Source organism: Malaclemys terrapin, chromosome 22, assembly GCF_027887155.1.
Source record: "Malaclemys terrapin pileata isolate rMalTer1 chromosome 22, rMalTer1.hap1, whole genome shotgun sequence".
Lineage (NCBI taxonomy): Eukaryota > Metazoa > Chordata > Testudines > Emydidae > Malaclemys > Malaclemys terrapin.
In genome coordinates, this window is record NC_071526.1 from 11,695,463 (window position 1) to 11,722,689 (window position 27,227).

General features: G+C 42.0%; 1 protein-coding gene across 7 annotated transcripts in view; it reads right to left on the reverse strand.

The window, feature by feature from the left end:
* Positions 1–16,043: 16,043 nt before the first annotated feature.
* SRRM1 (serine and arginine repetitive matrix 1) overlaps positions 16,044–27,227 on the reverse strand; it is a 28,682-nt gene continuing 17,498 nt past the window's right edge. For 5 of the 7 annotated variants that reach the window (XM_054012149.1, XM_054012150.1, XM_054012148.1 and 2 more), the window contains 7 exons: positions 26,874–27,012; positions 26,377–26,418; positions 24,179–24,283; positions 23,252–23,713; positions 21,918–22,110; positions 21,391–21,585; positions 16,044–17,011 (listed from right to left, as the gene is read on the reverse strand). In XM_054012149.1, coding sequence (XP_053868124.1) covers positions 16,907–17,011; positions 21,391–21,585; positions 21,918–22,110; positions 23,252–23,713; positions 24,179–24,283; positions 26,377–26,418; positions 26,874–27,012 — 1,241 coding nt within the window. In that variant the 3' untranslated portion in view covers positions 16,044–16,906. The remainder of the gene's footprint in view (positions 17,012–21,390; positions 21,586–21,917; positions 22,111–23,251; positions 23,714–24,178; positions 24,284–26,376; positions 26,419–26,873; positions 27,013–27,227) is intronic. The other 2 variants (XM_054012151.1, XM_054012152.1) reach the window with 1 other exon arrangement.

Below are 27,227 nucleotides of genomic sequence, written 5' to 3' on the forward strand. Positions count from 1 at the left end.
AGATTTCCAGGGTAGACCCATTCTAGGATTTAAGTGGTGTAAAGGACTTTGGGACAGCCCCTTTCTGCTGGGGTGAACTGCAAACCTTATAGGACTTATGACAACCTGCCATATAAACACTGCCCTTGTCAGATGCAGATACACTGGCTGGATGAGCAGCATAAAAACGGTTAGCCAGCACACAGGCCTGCCATAGTACACCCCCATGGCTGCACAGTGTTATTTTAAATCTGACTGACAATGGAGGCCACGTTTGCAATTGCATCTGCACATCCATTTTCCACAATGGGCCAGATTCTCTCCAGCTGCACTGGGAGGGGAGATGTAATTGGCTTCCTTCCTGCTGGCTCCAGCTCACTGATTCTCAGGCTTCAGGGGGTTCCAACCCCAACGTAAGTTACAGAACCCCAAGGCTGCTCTAACTTGACAGCTGACTGTGGTCCCCGCGTAGACAGTCCCTGCTTCTTATCTGTGTCTGTACCATGCCTATCGCAATGGGGCCCATTCTTGGTTGGTTCCTGGGCACCACTGTAATAAACATCATAATCAGGGTCTGGACCTGAGCTGAGAATTGACAGCACAATCCACTTCCTACCTCTACCTCCCCCCCCAACATATGATCAAGCCCCCTGGGAAGGAACAATTGGCTTAGAAGCCAGCTCTGATTGCTCCCCCCAAACCAAGGGAATTCTCAGCTGGGAAAGGAAGGCCAGGTGCTGGCCCCTTTGCACCCCTCAGGCAATGCAAAGGGGCTGGACCCAGGGGAGAGAATCTGACTCAGCAGTTGTATTCATGGCCAACGGCAAACTGAAAAAAGCCAACTGAGAATTTGTCCATGTGTGTCTGGTTTTCCTGCAGTTTGGGCAAAGAAGCGAGTCAGTCCTTATGAGACTGAATTCAGCCTCTCTGCTAGTTCTGTTTGGCGGCCCGGTGTCCCTAACCCGCTCATCTGAAAGGCTAACAAACTCAACTGAAGAGAGTCGCTCACAATGCAAGGAAGGAACAAGCCCAGAACCACAAAGGGTTTCACAGGACCCAGGCCTTGGCTACCTTGAATTTCAACGGCATGGAAAAGGGCAGAATCGGAGCACCCGGGGAAAGTGGAGGAGCCGTTGACACTGCAGAGAAAAGCGATCAGTGGGATAAGGAGGGCAGGGTGGAAGAGGGATTGAAGGGATGTGCTGGACTTAGACAGGGGAACGTCTGCTAAGTGGTGAGCACAGGGAGTCTCGTCTATCTGCTTCTCACCCTGGCAACAACTATACACAACCTGAAAATCCATCAGTGAAAGCTGTAAGGCGCTTTGGAAGTTACTCCATACACATACGCTCATTATTGACACCAAACTTTGAGCATTTTTCTTCCGTCAGGGACCCAGCTTCCAGCAACAGCAATTGAAGCCGTCAACAAAATTAACTGCCATTGATAGCCGGCGCATGTAACACACTCATCACAGGGCTAGAACAAGGATTCCTAAAGGTGGGGGCTCCATTATTCATGTATGATAATCAGAGTGAAACCCAAGGCAATCAATATTTGCCTTACAAGGCATAACAACTTGGCATTCAACGGTGCAGGACAGGGTGTCGGCTGCAATGAACGTACATTTGTCACTGGTAGATGCTCTCCTGTAATCTTTTAGAGCCTTTGACCTCTCCAATTTGCTGTCACTGCTAGAAAGAAAGAATTGTTAGCTTGGTTACAAATTACCGTAACGTCCCACATTCCACTTAAGGAACAAGTATCCATCAATCACTCTTTCCCCTTTAGGCCATCGCTGTCCAAGCCCCAACCACACAGTGCTATCAAAATATCCAGTTTCAAGCTAGCAAAAGCACAACTCAAATCAAATCAAAAGATGATGCTAAATTGGGTGGGTTTAGGAACACATGCCAGGAATGCGCCTATACAAAGACATGGAGAGGTTAAGGGGCATAAGCAGAGAACAGCAAAGGGAGATTTCACTTGGAAAACTGCAAGCTAATTCAGCATGGAAACCCTGATCTGAGCGATATTCAATTAGGCATGTTTTATACTAAGGTTCTGGTCACAGGGTGACTGGCCCCTTTAAGGGGAGATGGACCCAGTCTGACCTGGGATTAATCAGCTGAGGCTGGGGGGGCTAAGAGTCTGGTGGTGGCCTGCAGAGCACCTGATCCTTATAAAGGCCAGCAAGCAGATCAAGCTGAGGTGGAAATGTGCCGGGGAAAAGAACCTGGCTATTAGGCAAATAAAGCGCAGGTGGCCTGGGGAGTTGGGAACTGCAGGGAGTAGAAAGTGACTCCCACAGGAGCCTCTGGCTTAGAGCAAGGACTCCAGAAGGGCAGCGAGGTGAGGGAAAAGCAGCTGGGACTGTAGCCCATGTTGGGCAGAGGAACGACTTTATTTTGCCTACACTTTCAGTGTAACCAATACATTGTGCCCTGAGGCAAGAGTCTAAAACAGACTCTCTTATTAGTTCTCTTACACTAAGACAGAGATGCATGCTGGAATCCCTTAGCATAGCTTTAAGTCAGAGTGTCTGAGTACATCATGCATGACGAGGCTGTGGAATTCCACAGAGAGTACAATCATGCAATGCCCCAGGTCCTACACAACAAAGTCCACATAACCCATTCCCCACGCCAGCCAGCCTTGGCTCACAAGCTGCTAATCATGATGAACTGTTGTGGGGACGATAAAGCTGCCCCTGCTTAGTGGGTTGCTTTGATCAGGCTAGCCCAGATCAAGGCACACATTGCCTTTATTTATTTCCAATCCACTGCTTTTACAATACAAAACAGGGAAAATTCAAAGGGGCCCAGGATTGCACTGATCATTGGTGTCCTCCACAGGGTAACAGCACGAAAGTGAGAGCGAGTTGCTTCTAGGTACGTGTTCTATCCCTCTGCTTTCCCCATTGTCGTTCACCACCAGCACGTTCTTGGGAATTCCCCTCCCTTGATCCTAGCCGAGCAGACATTTCTTGTGGGGACTTTTCACTGCCAGCCCGCCACTAGGCCGGTCTCACAATAGCTGCATTCACAAGCGGAGGTCGTTGTATTTACCAGAGCAGTGCAGCGTAATGTCACAGGCCAGGCCTACAGTAAGCAATTACCAAGGAGCTGACAGACAAAGCCAAGGCAGAGGAGGGCAGTGAGATGTGGGATTTAAATGTTAAAGACAAATACTGAATATGGAAATCAGCACACCGGAGAGAATGTGAACAAAAGTTTGAAGAGAAAGGGACACGTTTCAGGTTTGACCTATATCAGTTCATCAATCCCTGTTATCCTTTGTGTATATTTTTAACACTTCCCCCCAATCAATGTTTACAGTCTTTATTCCACCCCCTAAAAATAAATCTGTAGCAACAGCCATCCAGCCACAATAGAGCAGCCCTATAATAAATCTAGTGCACACGGCTCAACACACAAGTCAATCACCACACTTCAGTAATCTAGTTAATATGCCAAAGCAACAACCTAGGACTCAAATTACTGTACATAACCTAGGGCTTGTGAGCAACCCATGAATAATCGCGTTGGAGTGCACAACACAAGGGTTCCTGAGCAACCCTACAGTAAACTAGTACATTCGCGCAATCCTCTTAGGACTAGCCAGGGAGCACAGTTCAGCACTCACCAACCATCCTACAACAACAAGCCACTGAGGTCACAACAGAAAGGCCCAAAGTTCATCCCTTTTCCTCAACTAAGGGGAGGGAAGGCTGCAGCTCGGGCTTTAAGATTAAGCTAGATAAGTTTATGGAGGGAATGGTTTAATGGGATAACGTGATTTTAGTCAAATCAACAGCGTGCCATCGCTGGTAAATAGTATCAATGGCCAATGAGGGTCTTGCCTACATGCTCGGGGTTCTACTGATCGCCATATTTGGGGTCGGGAAGGAATTTTCCTCCAGGGTAGATTGGCAGAGGCCCTGGAGGTTTTTCGCCTTCCTCCACAGCATGGGGCAGGGGTCGCTAGCTGGAGGATTCTCTGCAACTTGAAGTCTTTAAATCACAGAATTTGGGGACTTCAACAGCAGAGTCAAGGGAAAGGGGTTGGGTCAGCTTTTGTGGCCTGCATCATGCGGGGGGTCAGACTAGATGATCATAATGGTCCCTTCTGACCTTGAAGTCTATGAGTTTATGAGCTCTGACAGGAGGTCAGGTGTGCCGGAGGTCTAGCCAAGCACCGGCAGCAAAGCGTGACTTTATTGCTCATGTCAAAGAGCAAGCAACATTTCCTTTGTCCACTGCAAAGAGCAAAACCAATATAATATTTGCTTTGTAAATCACTCTTAACCACCAGGCCGCCTTCTCTTGAATGAATATGAAGCTCCATTTTTTGTTAATTTGGATTAGATCCAGATTCATTGGTCCATATACCAGATTTCCAGGGCTCTATACTGCGTACACTATGAAAAGCTTTGTTGAAGTGAATGGTTCCTGAAGACCTGTCTCGCTAATGAAACCTCATCAGGAATGCTCAAGAGGCCGCTTGTTCATTAGCTAATGCTGGCAGTACTTTGGCTTGCGAAGGTCAGAGCACAAAGCACTTTACCATCTGTGTAGCAACTAAAATTGCCCTCGAAGCAAACAGAATAATTATTCTCGAGTCTCCTTGGTTACGGCAAAAGGATCCTACTCCTCCACCGATTTCAAAGCGCTTTACAAATATTGTCACCTCCACACGATATTATCCCCATTTTATAGATGGGAAAACAGAGGTGAAATGACTTTCCCAGGTTCACACAGTGAATCAGTGGAAGAGGCAGGAGTAGGTCCCAAATCTTCTGGCTCCCAGTTCTGCACCTTAAGATAGTTTTTTTAGGGCTCTCTCCCTTCCTTAGTAAACTAAAAAAAATCATTTAGGAATGAAACTGAATAGCAGGCTAGATCCACATTTTTCCAAGTTGAGTATGTCACCCAGCACTGAAAGCATACTACTAAGCATTTAATGCTGTCTATGAGCTATTGGCAAATAAGCAGTGGCTGTGAAAGGACCAATTCCATGTTAGTCACACTTCTGACCTTGAGACAAGGTGTTCTGTGCATGCAGCATAAATGAAGTACATTACATAGCAAAGCTGTGAAGTTAAAGAACAAGTGCCAGCAATTCCATTTCAGGCTGATGGATATGGCAAGATGTGTTAGAGGGTCCAGAGTAACTGATTCTATAGTTAATTAAATCACAGAAAGCCTGGGTCTAAACGTTTTCTTAGCCCTTGAGAGGATGAATGAGCAAGTCCTTCTCTCAGGGTGTGGCATGACCAGTTTTACCCCTACAGGATTCCTTGGATTCCACAGTAATCAAGTTTCTGAGCATGACTGTTCTGTTACCCTTGTCCTAAAGCTACACCAATTATTTCTAGCCTCTCTCTCTTTCCCTGTTCCCCCAAGAATATCTCTTGCGCACACACACATATGAGCTAAGAGTCCTCTGTTTTCAAATAGCTACACTTACATTCACCCACTCCCTGCGGACCCCTGAACACCCATCCCAACTATGTATAACTGAGAGGTGTCCACTTTTGCTGTTTGGAAAGGAGCTGAAAAATTGAAAACCATGGACAATTTTTTCAGAAGCAGGGAGGACAGAGTCCCCTTTATTCTTTAGCATAAATAATGGAAGGATTCATTCACATACTCATAAGACAATAAAAGAAAGAAATAAAAACCAGCCCAATTTTGTTTTGCCAATCATGCACTTAATGTAATTTTCTTCTCTCGTCTCCTTGTGCTGGTGCATGGTGGTTCACAAAGACTTTAATAAGCTGGAAAGGTGCCAAACCCATTTCTGTCTCATTAAAAAAAATCATCCCAGTGACAAAGGTGATTTTTTTCACATCAGCAGTCAATTCGCTCTCTGAATTACAACCCAACTGACAGACTGTCTTTAATGGGAGTTGACTCCTCTTTCTGATGTGTGTGTGTCTGTGTAGATTATTCATGAAAATGATCTGAAGTTTTAAAAATGGTTATTATAACCTCAGAGCCACGTGTAGCCTCTGGAAGCATAAAACCAATTATGACAGCCAAAAGATTATTAGGAACAGCCAAAGGACATAACAAAATAGCCTTCTTTCACTTTCCAAGCAGAACTCTATCTGGACTGTGCTCTAGGTTATGCTAGGGAATCGGTAACATGGCTTTAGCAAAACTGGGTGGATTTTGGTAAAATGTCACTGAGTGCGCAGAGGTTGTGCTTTTCTACTGACGTGGGGGGATGCACAACTGTAAAATCAGGAGCGCAAAACAATGGCGGTAAGCGGAAGTCCATGTCCAAAGTAGCACATCAGTGATACCTGTGTTTCAGTAAGTCTGCTGCACAGGGTGAAACTAATCTCTGGGGATCAGATCCTGAGCTGGCGCAAACTGTCACAGCTCCAGTTACTTCAATTGAGTTCTGACAATTGACACAAGTTGAGAATCTGACTGTAGGCCTTTAACATAAAGCTTTACAGAAGGATGGACTGTTACAGGATTCCTTCCTCCACAACATTGAAGTATTGGGTTTTTTTAATCAAATACAAAGATTTGTCATCCAGAGAAAATCCCCTTCTCAATTTCTAGTTGAGCAATTCGGCACTCCTTTTTATTACCTTAGTACAGCAGCAAGATCTTGTTCCAAACTGATCTATATATATATATATTTTTTTTTTTTGCATTGCTACTTCAAGACTCCAGCCCCATGACTGTTTAGTGATCTTGTGCTAATTTCTCTCTTCTCAGCCTGGGAAGAAGCAGTGTGCTCTGTCCAACTATTGGATAAGTACAGCTGCGTCAAGTTGACAGAACACATTACACACACTAAGGTAAGAATGATTTAGCCAGTAATAAATACTCAATGCACCCTCTATCTGAGGTACTCTACTGCATTTGTGCAGACAGATGGACTCAGTGGTCCCACATATCCCTTCCATCACGTAATGCTTGTGATACTGTATATCCCAAGATGTCCTAAGGCGGGGGGGGGGGGGGGAAACAGTAATAGTTTTTAATTCACACTTATTGTGCAGTCTCTTCCTAAACTATAAAGTAACTTACAAGTTAACTCACATCAGCTTATAAATAACTGCTCACTGCAAGTTCATATATGATGCAGTCTCATGAAGAAGGTTCCATTCTGGATGAGAAACTCCTGAATCTTGAGGAATCTGCAAAAATAAGTGCGCCAAAGATAATCACTTGGTGACTAGAAACACATCAACTTCCAACGGACATTCATTAGAGCAGTGGTTCTCCAACTTTTGTATTGGTGAACCCTTTCACACAGCAAGCATATGAGTGTGACCCCCCCCCCCCCTTATAAATTAAAAAGCACATTCTTTTTTAATATTTAACACGATTATAAATGCTGGAGGCGAAGCAGGGTTTGGGGTGGAGGCTGACAGCTCGCGATCCCCCTAGTAATAACTTTGTGACCCCGAGGGGTCACGACCCCCAGTTTGAGAACCGCTGCATTAGCGGCACTGATATCAGACTACCCCTTTGCTCATGGTCATTTCAGTTGGTTTGGCACTTGTAGGGAGATGCTTTCACACTGTCTCCCCCAAGCCCTGACTTTTTGACAATCCTGAGTGTGGACCAGAGATTTTTGCCTGCAGCACTGACTTTTTGATGAACAGAGACCTAAACATGATAGAAAACAGAAAGCAAACTGATGCTGTACAAACCTGTGTGGCCCAGAATCTTCACTATCCTGATGCGAAGGAAAGATAGGAAGATTAGCAAGAACCCAATGTGGCTGCACCCGGAGTTCTTTAATGACCTGAAAATCAAAAAGGAATCATACAAAAAGTGCAAACATGGACTAAAGAGGAGTACATAAGAGTAGTGCAAGGATGTAGACACAAAGTTAGAAAGGCTAAGGCACAAAATGAGATACACCTAGCCAGGGACATAAAAGGCAAAAAGACAATGTTCTATAAATACAATTAGGAACAAAAGAGAAAGGAAAGCATAGGTCCACTACTTAGCAGAGAAGGAGAAGGCTAGTAACAGACAACAAAAAGAAGGCAGACATGTTTAACAGGGGGGGGGGGGGAGGGATAGCTCAGTGGTTTGAGCATTGGCCTGCTAAACCCAGGGTTGAGAGTTTAATCCTTGAGGGGGCCACTTAGGGATCTGGGGCAAAATCAGTACTTGGTCCTGCTAGTGCAGGCAGGGGGCTGGACTCAATGACCTTTCAAGGTCCCTTCCAGTTCTAGGAGATAGGTATAGGTAATGTTTGTTTCTGTCTTCACTAAAAAAAGCTAATTGTGACCAGATGCTTAACACAAATAATATTAACAACGAGGGAAGAACACAAGGCAAAATAGGGAAAGAACAGGTTAAAGAATATTTAGATAAGTTATATTCAAACTGGCAGGGCCTGACAAAATTCCCCTAGGGTATTTAAGCAACTAGCTGAAGCAATCTCAGAACCATTAGCAATTATCTCCAAGAACTCAGAGATCAGGTGAGGTCCCAAAGGACTGGAGAAGGGCAATATAATGCCTATCTTTAAAAAAGGGAAGAAATGGGATCTAGGGAATTATTGATCAGACAGCTTAACTTCGATACCTGGAAAGGTACTGGAACAAATGATCAAGCAATTAATTTGTAAGCACCTAGTGGATAATAGGGTTATAAGTAAGGCTAAGATTTTGTCACGGATATTTTTAGTAAAAGTCACCTAGAGGTCACAGGCAATAAAGAAAAATTCATGGGAGCCCATGACCTGTTGGTGACTTTTACTAAAAATATCCATGACAAAATGGAAAGCTCATCTATGGGGTCCCCACAGTGCCTGCAGTGGGTAGGCAACTGCGGAGGCCCGCTTGGAGCTCTGGGGGCCCCCCAGCCACTCACAGCCAGCCAGGAGCTCCAGGGAGGCCCCCACCGCCCGCAGCAGTTTGGAGCTCCAGGGAAGCCCCGCCGCCCGGGAACTATAGGGTATCCCCATTAGGCTGCGGGGTACCCCTGCAGCTCCCGGCCACTGCAGCTCCCGGCTGCCATGGGCTGAAGTCACAGAGGTTGCTAGAAGTCATGGATTCCGTGACTTCCACAACCTCCGTGGAAAAAATCATAGCCTTAGTTATAAGCAATAGCCAACATGGATTTCTCAAAAACAAAATGATGCCAAACCTATCTAATTTCTGACAGCCTTACCGGCCTAATTAATGGAAGGAAGCTGGAAGATGTTATATGCACTTTGGAGGACAAGATTCGAATTCAAAATAACCTTGATGAATTGAAAATTGGTCTGAAATCAACAGGATGAAATTCAATACAGACAAGTGCAAAGTGCTACACTTCAGAAGGAAAAAATCAAATCCACAAATACAAAATGGGGAATAACTGGGTAAGTGGCAGTACAGCCGAAAAGGATTCGGGGTTCGAGGGGATCACAAATTGAGAGTCAACAATGTGATGCAGTTGCAAAAAAGGCTGACATTCTGGGGCGTATTAACAGGAGCGCTGCATGTAAGACAGAGGGTAATTGTTCACTTCTACTTGCCACTGGTGAGGCCTCAGCTGGAGTACCGTGTCCAATTCTCAGCACCACACTAAGAAACATGTGGACAAGCTGGAGAGAGTCCAGAGGAGATCAGCAAAAATGAGAAGAGGTTTAGAAAACCTGACCTATCAGGAAAAGTTAAAACTGGGCATATTTACTCTTGAAAAAAGAAGACCGAGAAAGGACCTGAAAAGAGTCTTCAAATATGTTAAGGGCTCTTATTAACAGGATGGTGATCAATTGTTCTCCACTGCCACAGACGGAAGGACAAATAGTAAGATTAATCTACAAGGGAGGTTTACGTTAGATATCAGGAAAAAATGTCTATCTAGAAAGGATAATTAAGTACTGGAATAGGCTTTTAAGGGAGGTTGTGGAATTCCCCTCATTGGGTGGACAAACAGCTGTCAGGACAGGGCTAGATTTACTTGGTCCTGCTTTAGTACAGGGGGTGGACTAAATGACCTCTCAAGGTCTGTTCCAGCCCTACATTGCTATTATTCTATGATGTTTTGGCTTGAGTGATCATGCCCAGTAATGCCAGTTTCATCTCAGCCAGATTAGTCAACCAGATGATTCCATCTGCACCCAGGAATCAGTTATGTTCCATTATAAAGAAAAGTACAGCATTCCCAGCTGGAGAAAAACATTTTCCCCCACAATATGTTCTCTGTGGCTCTGCATGATGTGCATTTGTTATTTGGCTACAGCCCTGATTTATATAGCACGTCAGCAAACTTTGCATCTAGCACATTGCACGGTTGGTGGTTTTAAATTAAATATTATGGAGAAAAAGAAAAGAGCTTCCCTGCAGTTGTACTACTTGCTCTGTGACAAACCTCAGTACTTCTCCCTTAAACAGTGCTTTCCACATTCAAATTGATTTATAATTTTCATTCATACCCTGATGAAGTACTGGCAATCTCATTTCTAGCTGATAAATGGAGGTACAAAGGCTACTGCAGGCTCCCAGAAAGAGATCATGTCAGAGCTTGCAATAGCACTAGGAACATTGAAATTGCCGTAGTGGATCAAATCTCTGGTCCATCTAGTTTAGTATCTGGTCTCCAACAGTGGCCAGCATCAGATGCTACAGAGGAAGGTGTAAGAAACCTTTTAAATCGCCAGAAATTAGGAGTTTGGCTTAAACCCTGAAGCAAGAGGCCATGGGCTTGTCTACACTTACTGGGGGATCAACGAGCATCTCCAGTCGACAAAGCGTAGGGCGGACCCCGCAGTACGTAGATCTAAGTACATTGACTTCAGGTACGTTATTCACATAGCTGAAGTTGCGTAACTTAGATCAATCTCCCCTCCTAGTGTAGTCAAGGCCCTAGAGTTCCTGGCACTGGTCTTGCACATGATGAAACAAGGTATAGGCATGAGACTAGACACAGTATTAATCATTAGAAAGGGTGGAGTAATTTAAACAAGTTATTTATATTGATGGTTTAAATTATCATTTTAATCTTGTTTAGCATTCGTACTTTTTATTTTCCTAAAGGTTCAGTCTCATTGATTAGCATTACCGTTAAAATGTTGATTTACAGCTAAACGTAGCCTTTACACTAAATTTGGTACATCTTTGCCAACCTAGAGGATGCACTGTATCTGTCTATTTATTCAGATTAATTTCTACTTTTATGTTAAGAACTCATATTCTATCAATTAAAGTTTTTTGTGATTTGTGTCAAACTGCATTTGGATGGAGATTGAAATTAAATTAAAAATTCCCAAAAAGATTTTTAAAATAATTCTGATCAGTTCAATAAAACTACTTTAAATGTGCTGAATACACAAGAAAAGAGTAGGTTTGTCAAAACATTTAAAACTGATTTATTAAACAAAGGAACTATTAACAACAGTGAATGAAACGGATTGTTTCATGTCACTGGGTCCTTCCAAGCTTTTATAACTAGTAGATCTCATCCTCTCATCCTTGTTTTTATTCATAGATTGGAAGAGGAAGACAAGTTTTCCTGCTTTTTCACCTCAATTTAAACTTTAAATGAATCAATCAAAATGAAGAAAGTATTCTTTGCACCTGCAAAAGAGCTTACTACATGGAAAGCTGGTTTAGCACTTCAACAAACTCTGGGACCAAGTGCTTAGCCAGTTCAGTGGTTTGCCTTTAGAAGATCAGCAGCAAACGTTGCACTTGAATGGTTCACCTTCAGCCCTTTAAATTATGGTTGGCATGATAGATGAATGATTATTATATGCCCATATTATAGCAGCATCTTCCCCTTCAGCAGTTAGGCATCTACCGTGGTACTGTGTGTTGAGAATATTGGCAGGAAAATGAGATGTCAAAGAGCTTTGTCCATCTGCTTCTCCACTGCCTGAAATACACGCTTATTGTTGTGTATTTCAAGTTCATTCCAAATTTTAGCAGTATCAGCAATAGAACAGCTATCATTAGTTTGATGTTGAATGCTTCAGCTGTGATAGGTGGCCTACTAGTCATCAGGAATATAGGTCAGTTTTTAGTAACTAGCTCCAGAGCCAGCCACTGAATTTCTTCCTATTTCTTGGGGGAGAATTAGGGTATGTCTATACTACTGGGACCATACCAGCAGAGCTATATTGGAATAGCTCCCTAGTGTAGCTGCAGCTTCCACCGACAAAAGAAGTTTTTCCATTGGTGTGGGAATAACACCTCCCAAAACAATATTAGTGACATCAATAGAAACCCTCTTCTGTCAGCACCGCTGCGTGTACGCTGGAGGTTACGTCAGCATAACTACACTAGTCAGGGGTGTGATTTCTTCGAACCTCTGACAGTCACATCTATGCCCATATAACTTTCAAGTGTAGACGGAGCCTTAAATTTGACCTCCCTTCTCTCTTTAGTGAAACTGAAGCAAAGTGATTGTTAGGGAAGTATATTACAATCTCAATATTTTTCTTTATTCCAGGAGTATCTAAGTCTTTGGTTAACAAAGGCATCAACAGAGCACTGACTACACTCATGTTAAAAGATTCAGGTTGATTTCATTCATCTTTTAGCTTTCTCATATTAGTTTCAGTATTTTTTACTATAATTTATTTAAATAATTTGAATAAGTTTTGGCCTTAACATAGGCAGTCAATTTCAAGTTAAATTTTATTTATGGTTTATTTTTAAAAGGAAAAATGCATTTAAATTAATTCAAAACCTCTGATTTAAATAAAAATCCCATTTTTTATATATAAATAATCTATTTTTACCCACCCTATCATTAGCCCTTAATTAAATTCTAGCTCCCACAATGAGCACAGATCAAGAATATTCATGGGATCAGTTATACTATTCAGTTCTTTGCACCACCTGGTGAATTTCAGTTGCAAGTGCAATCTGTATTACCACAGATCTTGGCTAGTTACACTCTCATCCAAAGAAGTGGGCTGTAGCCCACGAAAGCTTATGCTCTAATAAATTTGTTAGTCTCTAAGGTGCCACAAGTACTCCTGTTCTTCTTTTTGCGGATACAGACTAACACGGCTGCTACTCTGAAAACTCTTACCTCATTCGTAGAAGCTATCAACAGGAGACATCGTCCATTAAGGCCCATCCAGAGAAATTTTGGGCTCCTGTATATTATGTTTGCTATGGCCCCACTCCCTCCCATTTCACCCCAGTTAGATATTTGGAGAGCCCCCGATCTCAAGGCCCCAGTACAATTTTCCCTACTTTCCTCCCCCTCTCGTCAGCTCTGCATCCATTACTATAACTTGCCCACAAAAGACAAAGCTATTAAACATGGCAACATGAGCCATCTATATTACACACTCCACCACTGAAGAATGGTCACCAAATACATGAGCAGCCCTCAGGAAATCACCAATCCTTAATCTGCCCTGGGGTTTAAGCAGGGAAACGCAGACAGACAAAGCCAGCTGAACAGAGCTAAATTTCAAATACTGGGAATTTGTAGAAGCCATGTTTCTCTCCAGCCAGCCCCAAGAGATACAGGGCATGGAGCAGGAGCAAAGGGAGGCTTTTGCCTCTCCCCTCATAGCAGGAAAGATGCTGGAATCGGGAAGGAACAGGCACTACTGACTGGCCAGCACACTCATCCCTGCAGGAAAGAAGCCTTCTCCATTATTCTCACAGGGGGACAGGCATGCGGGGGAATGAGAAGTGTCAGATAAGAGAAAACCTTAACAAGGCAGAAAAAAACATTCCTCACAAAAAGCACCAACAGCCCCAAACATGTGTCCCAAGTCTGACACCTTGACCCAATGACAAAAGTCCACTCAGCATATGCACAAAACAGGGGCTTGCCTATATGCAAAATCCCCACATTCTTTATGTAGCTGCTAAAGCCTCCAGCTCACTCACCCAGTCTTCTAAATTACCAACTATGTATTGCCAGTGCTGTATCCCGTGTGCACTAATTGCAGCAGCAGCATGACCTATATGATACCAACTTCAACTGGGTATTGATTGTTGCCATGCATTTTAAATTCAATGAAATCCTAATGTCAATGTTTTTCAAACCATTTCACTACACTACAGAATTCAGCAACACGGGAACCTACTACAGAATTGATGTGCCGATTGTCTCCCAGGACATGGGGCTTTGAAGCAAGGAAGTGAAAACATATTGCTAGAAATGGGAACCTGGAATTTTCCAAGTATGCTCAGTGTTGACCTCACTCTGCTCCCACTCAAATCAAAGGGAGGTTTACTATGGACCCACTGAAACGGTCTTGTAAAAAGGAGCTCTATTGAAGTGTAACAAAATTCACATCCAAGATGTGAGTGAATTTGGTGTTTGTGAAAGTGAAGAAACAGGAGTTTGAGCGGCACACTGCAGGCAGATGATGTGCAAGTGTCCTCATCCCCCTCAATCACAGTCTAGATCAGCCCTGATACTCCAGTCCTGGGCCTCTGCCTAGCAGACTGATTTGTGTGCAACTACGTGGAACTAAGAATAAGTTTTAATATGCAAAAAATCTTATACTAATGGCTTTGAGCACAGAAGTCTGCATTGGTGTGGTTATTTTGATTACAGCAGCACCCAAAGCGTGCTAGACATGTTCCAAACGCAGGGGTAGGACAGTTCTTGTCCAAAAAAGCGAAGTACCTAACAAATTAGCTTCAGGAAATAAAGATTTAAACATGGCAGTGGCCAAACTCAAGAACTTGGATCTGTGTAAGAACATACTGGAGAAGCGTCTAAGGCTGCAAGACTAGAACTTAAAATACTCCTACCAATAAGGTTTATTGAAGATTTCCCTCCAGTTACTTTGTTTCAAGCCATCCCCCACAACATACCTGCTACCACCTTATCTTTTGGCACAGAACGTTGCTCCTTCCTTCTGTTGTTTGAACTGCTAAATAGAATATTTAACTCCCGATGACTTGCATTTCATCCCTCAATGGGGGCATTTTCATTCTAACAGAATTCGATATAACTTGGAATAGATTTGTGTGTGACGAATTCTGATTACTCCAGCAACTGAAGCTTATATAAACCAATTGATCTGCCTTTCCAGAAAGGTAGCATTAATCAACAAGATTCCCACGTAATCACACACTGTTTGCAGTCAGACTCAATACATACAGAGCAGTCAAGTCTCATATATAGTGTTAAGAAATGACAGGGCCAAGATATTTCAAGTGATCACTTCTTGAACAAAACGCTGCACCATTACAAATCCATGGATTAAAGAGTAGAGGTTGGAGGGGAAGCAAGAGGATTCAGAGCTGTGAATTATAGGTCAGACAAGCCTGGGCTCAAACAAAGGAGATAAAGTGATCTCAGTTATAAGATACCTACAAAGGAATTCAATTATGCAAGTCAGCATACAGAACATCCTGCACTTATCTTAATAGTGACTTGATTAGCCTCTTATGTTCCAGTCTAATCAAATATTTACACCTAAGTAGATGTGTTTTTCACAGTTAAGATGGACAACAAAATTTTCAAAAGTATCTCACCTAGTCTAAGTCCCATTGGATTTTTGTTCCTTTTTTTAGTTCCTAAATTACTTCTGAAAAATGGGACTAGGCACTTGTGAAAATTTTGCCTGCAATCTAATCAGTCTCAAAATATATTTTGAAGGCAAACATGTCCCATCAGTATGTTCACATTACCTGAGCTCAGTATTTGGTTAACTGAATGCTCCCATATAAATGGTAAATAAGGAAATGAAATACGTTTCCACCAAATCTCCGTTTTGTAACCATACAATACAGCAGCACCTTGCAAAATTCTATTTGCTGCAGCAAGGAATTATGACAAGCAACTGAAGACTTTTTCCATTAAAAATCATCAAAGCAAAACAATCACCATCTAGCAGGTAGATTTTATGCCTGGGCCGGTATTTTTGCAAGGCTAGCACAGCACATCAGGAACATCATTGTATTAAAGTCAGGGCTACTTCTGCCAGTGGGAAAGTCATTTTTAACAAAAAAAACAAACAAACAAACACACAACAACAACAAAAAATCTTTTGCATAATCCAGCATTTTAGACATCAGTTTTTAAACACCTATGTTATTTGTTTACCCTGTTTGAGAAGAAAAGGTTTAACAAGTGTGTTCATATAACAATAGCCAACAACTCTTTAAATTTAGAAATTTATTTTGTTTAATCCACAAGCTTTATATAGCTTTAGTTAAAAAAAACAGAAAAACAGTGAAAACATGACAATATCCAAAGTTCAGGTCCTTCAGGGTTTCAAAGACATCATCTCTGAAAGTTACGAATACCATTAAGAAGAACCGCAACCAGACAAGAATCATGAATGGGGCTACAACATCTTTTCACAAACAAAATTTATGTAAGTGTGGAACTTCTCTGGGACTGCTGATAAGGAAACTGCCCTTTTAAAAAAAAAGAACAAAAATACAAATGAAATTCCAGTGTTCCAAATCATCTTATTACATCAATATAAACCCACAGTGTCCTGGCAAACGACATGCTTTCATTTACATACCATTCTAGATTTCTGTTCTTGATTCACTTTAGTGGCAACTACACAGGTAACAATAGAGCGATTATGGCATTAAAATATCATATGTACTTCCCTTGCAACTTAAGTGGTTTCATTTCTGGGCAAGCTTATAAATCACAAAGGTTAGTAGCAATATAAGTGGATAAAAAAACAAACAAAAAATGAGAACTTTGTAAAAAATTGTATAGGTTTTGGTACATTTTAAAGAAACTGAGGTTGCCAGTCATTTTTAAAAACCTTGACCCATCTTACTGCTTCTAAAAAGTTTCACTCTACTGTCAATGAAAGAATGTCACTAGTACACTGTGGATGTTTTTTGTAATTAAATCCATGCCTTTTTTACATGGTGAACCTCAACCTAGCAATTATTACAACAAATGTTATATTCTAAAGCTCAAACACATTTTAGCAATTTGAAATTGAATTCTGAGTACAAACCAAATAAAATGTACATTATATCAAAGGTTTCAGCCTAAGATGGTGGTGACACTTGTGCCTTCCTCATCGACCTCAGTGCCTTCTCTCGCAGATGTTTTTCTAAATCATCCAGGTTATCTTCTGCTTCGCTCTCTGTCTCCTTAAAACAAAGATACAGAAGTGATTATTTCTGCAGGCATGAAGAGCTAGACCAGGTAATAGCCATTCTGATATCGCAATATGGCAAATGTAAAATCGTGGGATGCAAAGTTGCTACATTTCTGGAAGGGTAGAATACAGGAAGGCAAATATTTGATTAATGTGATATGCTGATGAGACATGTGGGAGAAAACAGGCATGAGGGTGTAGTAATAGGGTGGTCCCTATAAAAAAGGTGGTTTACGATGGGTAGGCCAGGAGTGCACCCAGCTTCACATTCTTCTTGCTGAAGTGATGGCGACTAGGAACAAAGTTTTAAAGGAAGGGTGGAGAAGAGAACAGGTGACCATCAGTTCTAAGGGGGATCTCCTTAGAATGTTAGGTCCCAATGGGGGTTGGGGGTCAGACAGGAGGATGCAAATTGTACAGACCTTTGAGGAATCTGCCTGTGACAAGCGGGCAAAAACCGAGAACCCCTGCATGGGTAAGTGGAAAGCTGTGATAGTAGCCAAATGTACCCTAAGAGCTCACTGACAGACCTCTCGCTTTTAATTTTAGTATCTAGCCCACTATCTTGAGAAGGGGAACTTCCAAGGCTTGGGAAGATGGAAAAAAAAGCACCAAGAGTGAAAGCATTTCCACTTCTGGAGTTAAGTCTTGTGGGTAAACAGGCTTTCAGCTGGACAAAAGAACTGACTAAACTGCATCTAAACAGGTCAATTCCACGGTTGAGAGCCATTCAGCAGCTACGCCGAGGTTCAGAGAAGAAGGGTTGGGGTGGATGAGGGACCCCAAGTTCTATCTCAATAGGTCCTCAGTGGTAGGAAGTCACAGGGGTGCCCCTCAGAGGTGGATGAGGTTTGAGTACCGCACCGGCCTTGGCCAGCCTGGTGCTATAAGAATAGCTCTCATTCTTTCCATAAGTAGCTTGAGAAGAGTTGTGAGGATTAATGGTACCTGTTGGTAAAGCATACAGTAGGGCATGAGGCCAAGGAGATATCAGTGCATCTCCCATAGAACTGAGGCCATAAACTCCCCTTGAGCAAAACAGGTGACATTTGGAGTTGGTCAGGGTGCTGAAGAGATTTACTTGTGGTAGACCCCAGGTTTGCAAAAGAGTTTGAGCTCCCATTCGCCATCTTGCTAGAAAGCGTCTGCTCAGAAAGTCTGTAGTTGTAACAGATGCTTTTCCATTAGGAAGGGGAGCTCACTTGCAGGGAAATACAGCTCAGGACAAATGGTCTCTGCAAAAACTGATGCTTCAGATCAACATTCTGGAACTGACCGCAGTTTGATACAGATGCCGGTATTTCCTCCATGACAGACCAACCACTGATGTGGCTTTTCGATGGGAAATACTCTGTGCACAAGGACTAGGCTATTGCTCTGCTCTGGCACTTGATGTACATCTCTGCCCTGTGGTCTAGCATTACCCTGACCGAGTGGCCTTGTATGTCATGGTCATATGTGAGCCTAACTGCAGCACCGAGATTAGGCCAGACAAGGTGTGAAATCGCCCAATGGGAAGGTAGGCTTTTGCTACTGTAGAGTCCAAAACAGCTCCTGTGAAGTTTATCTTAGCAATTGGAACAAGCTTAATGCCTTTGCTGTAGCTGTGTGGACCTCAGTATGATTCACCCAGATCAACATGTTGTCCAAATCTGGGGATACGGAGATCTCCCATGGACGGACAGAAGCTGCCACTACCGAAAGGACCTTTCCCAACACCCTTGGAGATAGAGAGTTTGAAAGGAAGAACTCAGTATTGATAGTGGTCTGTTCTTATTACAAAGCACAGGAAATGCTTGTGCGATGAGTGGATGGCTATATGAAAGTAGGTGCCTTGTTGGTCAAGGGTAACAAACCAGTCTTCTGGATCAAAGGGTGGGAGAATTTGAACTCGTGTCACCATTCTCAAGTGTTGTGCTAAAAAAAAATAGTAGTTCAAGTTCCTGAGGTTGACAATCAGTCTCCACCCTCCATCTCCCTTGGAAACCAAGTAGCTGGAATAGAATCCTTTCCCAATGAACTCTGTTGAAACCCGCTGTACTGCCCCAGAAGGAGGTGGGACAGAACCTTTTGCCTTAAGAGCTTTTTGTGTGAGGGGTCCCTGAAGAGGGATAGGGAGGAATAGAGTGGAAGCGGAGAGAGTAATCCACTCTAAGGACTTCCAGTATCCACTTGTCTGAGATAAGGAGTTCCCATGCAGGTAAATAGTGGGACAGTCAATCTTAATAATAAAAAAAAATAAAGCAGGGGGGGGGGGGGGGGGAGAGGAAGAGAATTGCACAATGGGGAAATCCAGTGAACTGGGATGATTTATGCCCTCAGTCAAGGTGTCAAAAGTGCTTTTTAGAAGGAGGGAGCCAATTAAGAAGAAGGGGTCAGTAGTCTCTCTCAGCTTGCTCCTTCTCCTGAAGGCCTACTCAGATATAGGGAGGGTGGACTGATGATGGTACTGGAATGGCCTAGATCTCTGGGCAGGCTGTGTAAACTAAGTTGTCTTTTTATTGCAGGCACGCAGAGAGTGCCAGTGAATGCAGCGTAGCCCTGGAATCCCTGAGAGCGTGGAGAGAGGAGTCCGTATGATCACTGAAGAGCCTGAGTCCTTCAAAGGGAAGATCCTCGACTGTGGACTGTACTTCTCTTGGAAGACCTAAGAGCTGGAGCCAGGATACTCTTCTCATGATCACTGCCATGGATCTTAACACTCTGTCAGCAGCATCTAGGGCAGCTTGGAGGGAGGTTTTTGTGACCAACTGCTCCCCTGCAATGCTGGACTGAAACTGGTCTCTCTGATCTTGTGGCACATATTCAGTTAAGTGTGTAAATACTGATTACATGGTAAATGCGTCGTTCACCATCAAGGCCTGATAATTAGCAACAGAAAACAGCTCTTCTGCCCAGTAAGTCCAGACTCTTGGAGTCCCTGTCTATTGGAGAGGGTCTAAACTGAGCTTGTGGCACCTTCCACTGGCTGCATAAACCACTATGGAATTATGGATTGGGGGGAGGAGGGGAAGTGTTCCATCCCCTTTGATGGGATGTAGTACTTTGTGTTAGATCTCTTATAGGTGGGTGGAACTGTGGTTGGCGTTTGACACAGTGTACATGTAGGGGACAGTAATGACTCACTAATGAGTAAAGCAACCTTCCCTGGGGGACACCATCTCAAACCACAGGCAGTTGAGAAGGAACTCAGTGGTGGTGGGTTCACACCTGCCTATATCCCCTAGTTCAGAGCAGAAGGTGGTGTTCCGCGCAGGACCGTGAGCACTGCTTTACAATCTCCAATCAAGAGCGTGCAGGCACACGCACATCCTATAGTGGAGTACCAATAGGTACATATACTTGAAGAACTAGAGATGATCATTCAGAAATGTCAAAAGCAGAGGTTTTATACATTAGAAATTTTACCTAGGTTATATACACTTTTCACTTGGGTACCATTTCTACTATAACTTCATACAAATATAGCACAGAATGTCTCTAGTTTTCTGCCTGCATCTAACAAGCAGTCACATCATACAGAAGGCTGAAATACAACAAAATAGATTTTTAGCAAAAATACAATTTCATTTGCCCCATGAGATTTGCTGTTTGGTGTGGATTTTTTAAAGGGACATTCAAACGTAAGTTTGTATATTTACAATATTTTAACATGTCAGGTTGCTGAAACAAAAAATTATAAATACCCACTACTTATGCCATTTGTGTACTTTCCATTTTTCTCTCAGTGTGGACAAGTCAATCCTGCATTCAGGATCTCAGTACTTCAAAACCTGGGTTGCAAACTTGGCATGAAATATTTATAATTGTAGTGAATACTGTTGTAAAAGCATTAATGGAAAAATCTCTATGGGTCTGTAGATTTTTAGTTCTTTGTATATTTCACTTTAAAAAATATGATCAATTTAATAGTTACATTTAAAATAAAATGAAAGCTTGATGTTAGCTTACCATGGATGTATTTCACTGCTTTTTTTTTTTTTTTTTACACTGTTGCTCAAAAGTGTTACCTACTTACCACTTTGTAGAAATGGAAAGGCAATGTAGACAATGCTCATTAATAGCCTCTCAGAAGCAGAAAATGGAACTGATTCTTGGGAGGGGGATGATGGAAAGGAAGAGAAATGGAGGTAGCTAACCTCTAACTGGAGTTATTCCAGTGGTCTCTGCCACCCCAAGAAGGGAACATGCAGAGGCGACTTGAACTACATTTTACAATTTACCCAGTTGTAGCACAATTCAAGCCCTGCCTTCAAATATATTGGAGTTAGAGGAGATATTTTCAGAATCATACATTAGTATCAATTACGCTTGCAAATATGTTCTTTCATTTCACGCTTTGGCTTTTGAAATCAGATTTATTTAGCCAACCTTTTTGGGCTCTGTCTCTGCTTCTGGGTCTTCCTGGGCTGATGAAGTAGCAGCTGAAGTAGCAGCAGCCGCTGCTGCAGCAGCCGCAGCCTTCTCTTTCTTATGTTTTTTGTGTTTCTTGTGCTTTTTGTCCTTTTTATGCTTCTTATCTTTCTTCTTCTTCTTCTTCTTCCCGCCACCTTCCTGGTCAGAATTCTGTAATGAAAAGAAATTCCTTATTTCACAGTTGGAGCTAGGTAGGCCAGATTTGCGTATAGGGTGATGATGCACAAACAAACCCTCTCTCCTTACAAAGATCACGTGGCCTAGATGTTAAGCACATTTGCTGAATAACCCGTGTGTGTGTGTTTGCCTATGGAGCGGCTATTGCCATCCCATCATTTAAAAGGAATTGCACTTAAATACACTAGTAAATGAGCTAGAATTGTTTGATCATCATAAGCAAAACTAGGTAAGAGCAATATGCCACATGATGAAAGTTCTGTAGGTATATTCCAATTAAGTACTACTAGGATTAGAAAACATACCCTTGCAGGGGATGGACTCTGCGTAGGACTTTGAGCCTTTTTCACATGTGGCGGTGACCAGTTAGTGGAGGGGGATCGAGACCCAGTAGGGGATGGAGGTGCTTGGTGTTTCTTAGGTGCTGGCTCAGGCGATCCTGATGCAGACCTGGATGAAGACACCCTTCTCACAGACTGTGGACTTGGTGTGGAAGCCCTTAAAAAGAAAAGATTCACATTTAGGACTCCTTGTGCCTTATACAGTACGTGCAAACAAGGTAACTTAATGATTATGTAACTAACCATGGTGTCACAGTGTAGGTCTACACTGCAATTAGACACCAGTGTCTGGCCTGTACCAGCTGACTCTGGCTAAGGGGCTGTTTAATTGAGGTATAGATGTCTAGGCTCAGAGTCCCAGAGCCTGGACTCCAGCCCAAATGTCTACATTGCAATTAAACAGCCCCTTAGCCTGAGTCAGCCGACACAGGCCAGCCACTGGTGTTTAACTGCAGTGCAGATGTACCCTTAGAGTTCCTGCTGATCTACAAATCTGTTCATATTAATCCCTTTATTATGGAGCTAAATTCTATACATTTAGACCGGAATTTCTTCAAAAGAATGACAGTAAAAGGAAAAGCCAAGATCTAACTACGCACTGCAGATTGGCAAGCCAAAAAGATACTGTAGGTTTACTACATATTAGTATCTTGGACAGACAATAGTGTTCTCCTGTTCATGAGTGGCTGTCTTCTCTTCACACCTGATAAAAATTCAACATGGCACAGCTACTGTTTTATCATCAGTTCAGACAGGATATTGCATGCAGCTACCTACCTTTCCTGAAAGAACGGATTAAGCCAGCACTGCCATACTTTCACTAGATGTTTAGGTAGATCTCCCAATATTAAAAGCTTGTCAAATATTCATTTAATAAGAATGTGTCTTGGGTTAGCCCTGTTCCATAGTGAACTTTGACACACAGTTCACTAGGCTCTAAACAAAGCTACAAATCCCTTTGAAGTCTTATTTTATAATCTGCTCCGGTTTCACAACTATCAGTGTTTGAAGTTTGCCTCTATTCTGCCTTCTCACTATCACACTTTGTCCAAGATGAACCTTTGTAGTGCCTCTGAAGCTATTCCCAATCTTGAATTTTCATATGACAGGAAATGCCTCTAACAGTCATTTCTGAAAAGCCATGTTATAGAAGTTGGCAGAATGAAAGCAGCATGTCAACAGGCCCACAGGAACTAGGGTGGCATGAAGGCAGAATACTGACACCCTTTAATTTTAGTGCAAACCCTTACTTTATCTATTCCCATTTGCCTGTAGCTATAAGTTAATAAGTCCCTTACTTTGTCTTTTTGGGTTCCGGGGTCCTTGACACTCTCCTGATGGGTCTACTGCTTGGAGATGGAGACTGTCTCCGTTTGGGTGAAGATGAAGTTCCCCTTCGCAGAGGCGGTGGACTTGCAGAAGTATGTGAAGCTCTAGGCCGTGGAGATGGTGAATGCCGTTTGTTTTGTAGAGGAGATCGGGTTTCACGATTAGACCTGCTGGAAGGAGAACTTTTCCTATGCTTGGAAGATATCGATGGGGAACGCCTCTTTGCCACGGGAGAACTTCTTTGTTTTGGTGGGGGAGAATGCGAGACTCTGCGCTTGGGTTGTGGAGAAGGTGATGCCCTTCGTTTTGGAGGAGGAGGGGGAGTTGCTGTTCTTCGTTTAGGAGGTGGGGAAGGAGAGTATCGTCTCTGTATTGGAGGAGAATATCGTCTGGGAGTAGGTGAGCGCCTGCGTGGAGGTGGTGATGGAGACCTACAAAACCAACAGAAAGAATTTGAAACGTCATGTATACAGGACAAAGTTCTCACACTAGTTAGCTGCCAATGGCTAAAGATACGCACTTTGGCAAAGAGGAAAGATTTTACACTGATGTGTTCCACTTTTAAAATTCTTACAGCAATCTCAAGGAACTACAGCAGAGTATTAACATATACCCTGCCCAATAGCCATTTCAATATTAGATAAGTGAAATGATTGCTTGCTACACTCAGCCCTTCAATGGTTCAACAATTGAACACATCCCGCACCGAAAACGTTTCAGAAAACAAAATTATGATTTTAATTAATAAAAAAAAGGTTTCCCAACAAGAGACTTATTGGCAAAGGGCATCAGTTCCATTAATCATGACATTTGCTTTTTATTGGACAGTGTTACAACTCTTGATTTGCAGAACTGCCCTTAGGGATTAATAAAAAGCAATAGAATAAAAGAGTTACCTTCGGCGAGGCAATGAAGGCGATCTGCGCCGCCTTGGAGGAGGGGCAGGAGAAGGAGAGCGCCGTCTTCTGGCAGGTGGTGGTGATGGACTCCTCCTCCTCCTACTAGAGGAAACAGAAGAGTTGCTTTATTAAAAAAACACCTCATGCCAAATGCTTACATTTTTTTCTGCCATGTCATCTCCACTACATAAAGCTAAGCTGGTTCAGATACTTCGTCTTCCAAATGAGATTCCATTAGATGCAAACACTATCAGACAGTGATTATGTCCAAGAGACAAAAAAGATATAGCAAAGTTTGTTTTCTCTGAGAGTATGGGATATAGAAGCTATAAGGAGTCTTCAACCTTACCACATTTCAGTTTTCCAAGGAAAAGAAATTCTTAAAGCTCACTAGACCAAGGAGATATTTATCATCCTAGTGGTGATATATCTTAATGGCTGCCGACTTCAGGTAGACAAACAGAAATTGATTCTAAGCAGACTTACTCTTTACCACTGGTAGATTTTAACACTTCACCGAGAGCACAGGCTAAGAAAACCAGAGTTGGTGCTAAGATACTACTATACTGCATTTAAAATATTCAGAGCACAGGGGGTCCAGACACTACTCCCACCGAAGACAAAAATTTGCAGTTAACTTATATAAGGAAATCTGGACCCAATGTGTTTCCCCATAACTTCTGAAAAGCTCAACGGGTTTAAATTCTGTGAGGGGAAAAAAATGTAGCTTTTTAGTGACAATATACAAAACTTAGTGACAAAAGATTAAATATCTTTTTTGCTTTTTAAAGGCTGCCCTGCACTTTTAGTCAATAGAAACAGTCAGCTAATTAATATTTAATTCCAAATAGCCTTGCTATATTTTTCCATAGCAAGAAACTAGATTTGCAGCTAAAGATTAGCCCTTGAGGAACAAACACGATTTTGTGAGCTGAAAAAATGCCAGGTCATCTTCAAATATCACAGTAAGACCCACTAAAAATATTCAGTAATAATAGTTTTCATATTAAATGTATAAGGTAACAGACTAGGAGAAAATGTGTTACACATTGATATAGAAGGATTTAGCTGAATTTATTCTTTTGTAAAGTAAAGTATGCTGTCCTGAAATTCAAGTAAAACAACTGTTATATGCCACTTTTTGAAGACTGACTAATTCAGTAATAAATGTGCTCAAAGTTTGAGGAAGTTAGTCACATTTCATCTGGCTCAAATTTAGCAAATCATATGTGGCACCTATGTTCTGGTTAGGTTTTAATCATTATAGATTATTCACACCAGTCATTAAGTCTGAATGATTAATCTCATAGATCCAGCCTCTTAAGTTTAAAATTAGCACTTTTCCTAATAGTAGTGAGGCACCTACTCTTGTTTTCAGCTGGCTTCAATTAGCAGTCTAGTGGCAGAGACCATGATAGAATCTGCTATTCTGGCCATATCTTTGCCAAGTCATCAATGGCTTTCTGCATTATATTAAGCTCAGTCTAAAATCAAGTTTCTAAGGAACTGCCTATAAAGCTACCTATGAAAGGTAAGATTTGTGACAAAATGATGAAGCACTCAGCCTGTGAAGTTTGCAGGAGCTGTTAACTTCAGTCCCACTACTAAATCAGATTGTTCCAGGACACACAGTGAATATGCATGTAAAAAAGGAGAGAAGACAGAATGGGAATTTTAGAACCTCCCTCTCCTCTTGGTATTTGAGGAGTTAAATAGCTTGATTTTTGAATACTGAGTTCCCCCATTAGCCCATTTTATTTTCCTACCACAAAAACAGCTGGTCGGCAAATGTGAAATATCTTCACATACTGCTCACCTCTGTTTCAGAATTATATTTGAGAAATAAAAACACTCAAGCAAAACCTTGCCTGGAGAGCATAATTTTGATAAGTGTTGTATACAGTAATGCAGTTAAGCTTCTAAGGTACAATATCAGGTTTTTATTTCAACCAGTTACCCAAACTGTCATTATCTATGGACATAAAGCAGATCTGAAACAATTTCACCGTTGGAAGAAAAAAGGCAATGAAATGAACAATTTGGATTTCTTGTCCCATTATCTTGCTATTTGAATTGTCTTCTGTGTGGGTGAAGCAGAAGAAAGGGCACCCATGCTCACGATCTACTACAAAAGTATAGTGTTTCTAGAGGAACTTTAATTTTAATCTTAATTAACGGATTAATTTCTAACCAACCTTTTAATCATTGGTGATTGCCACCTCTTTCCAATCTGCATCCTGACAGCAGTGGAGAGAAAACAAAGTCAAAAATCCCATTTGTTAAAGATTTACTTGATGCAAAGATGCACATGTTTGCACAAGATTCATGAAGTAATTCTCAACACCTGAGCAGAAGTCAAATTAATCTCCTTGCATTAGCTTGAAAAAAAAAAAAACCCTCCTGTTATAAACTGTAAGGACCTGGTCCCAAAGTCCCAATAGAATTAATAAAAAAATCTAGTGCTGGTATCAAGTTGTTCACTTTCACCTCTAAAATCTAAATTTTGGTGCACAGACCATCTTCTATGGCATTTGTATAGCACTTGGTCAAGGGTAATCCCAACTGATTTTGCTGGGGGCCTGTAGGCAATAATGTAATGCAAATCAAGAGATGAGAAGTTAGTCCATTTGCAAGTTATATATTTTGTCACTGTTAAATACATCAGTTGTGCTGAGCTGAAGAAAGTAATTACCGAGGGGAAGAGTCCTTTTGTCGTTTCCGTGGAGAAGGTGATGGACTATGCGAGTGTCGTCTGCGCCTACCCACTTCACCATTCTTCACATTTGATCTTTTTGGACGTTCCTCTTCAGAGGAAGATGATGAACCAGAGTCTATAAATACAAAATAATTAGTTGCTGAAAAGTGGTATACAGACACTGTATTCTTGTGCAATTATTGAGAGTCATATTGCTCTGTCTTCATACAAAAGACATCTTTTTGTCAAGTTGTGATTTCTGTTTTTAAAAATATTTACACAGCGTAAATCAAGTTATATTAACACGATTAGTTAGATTAACTTGTTTAGATACATTTCAAGACAAACTTC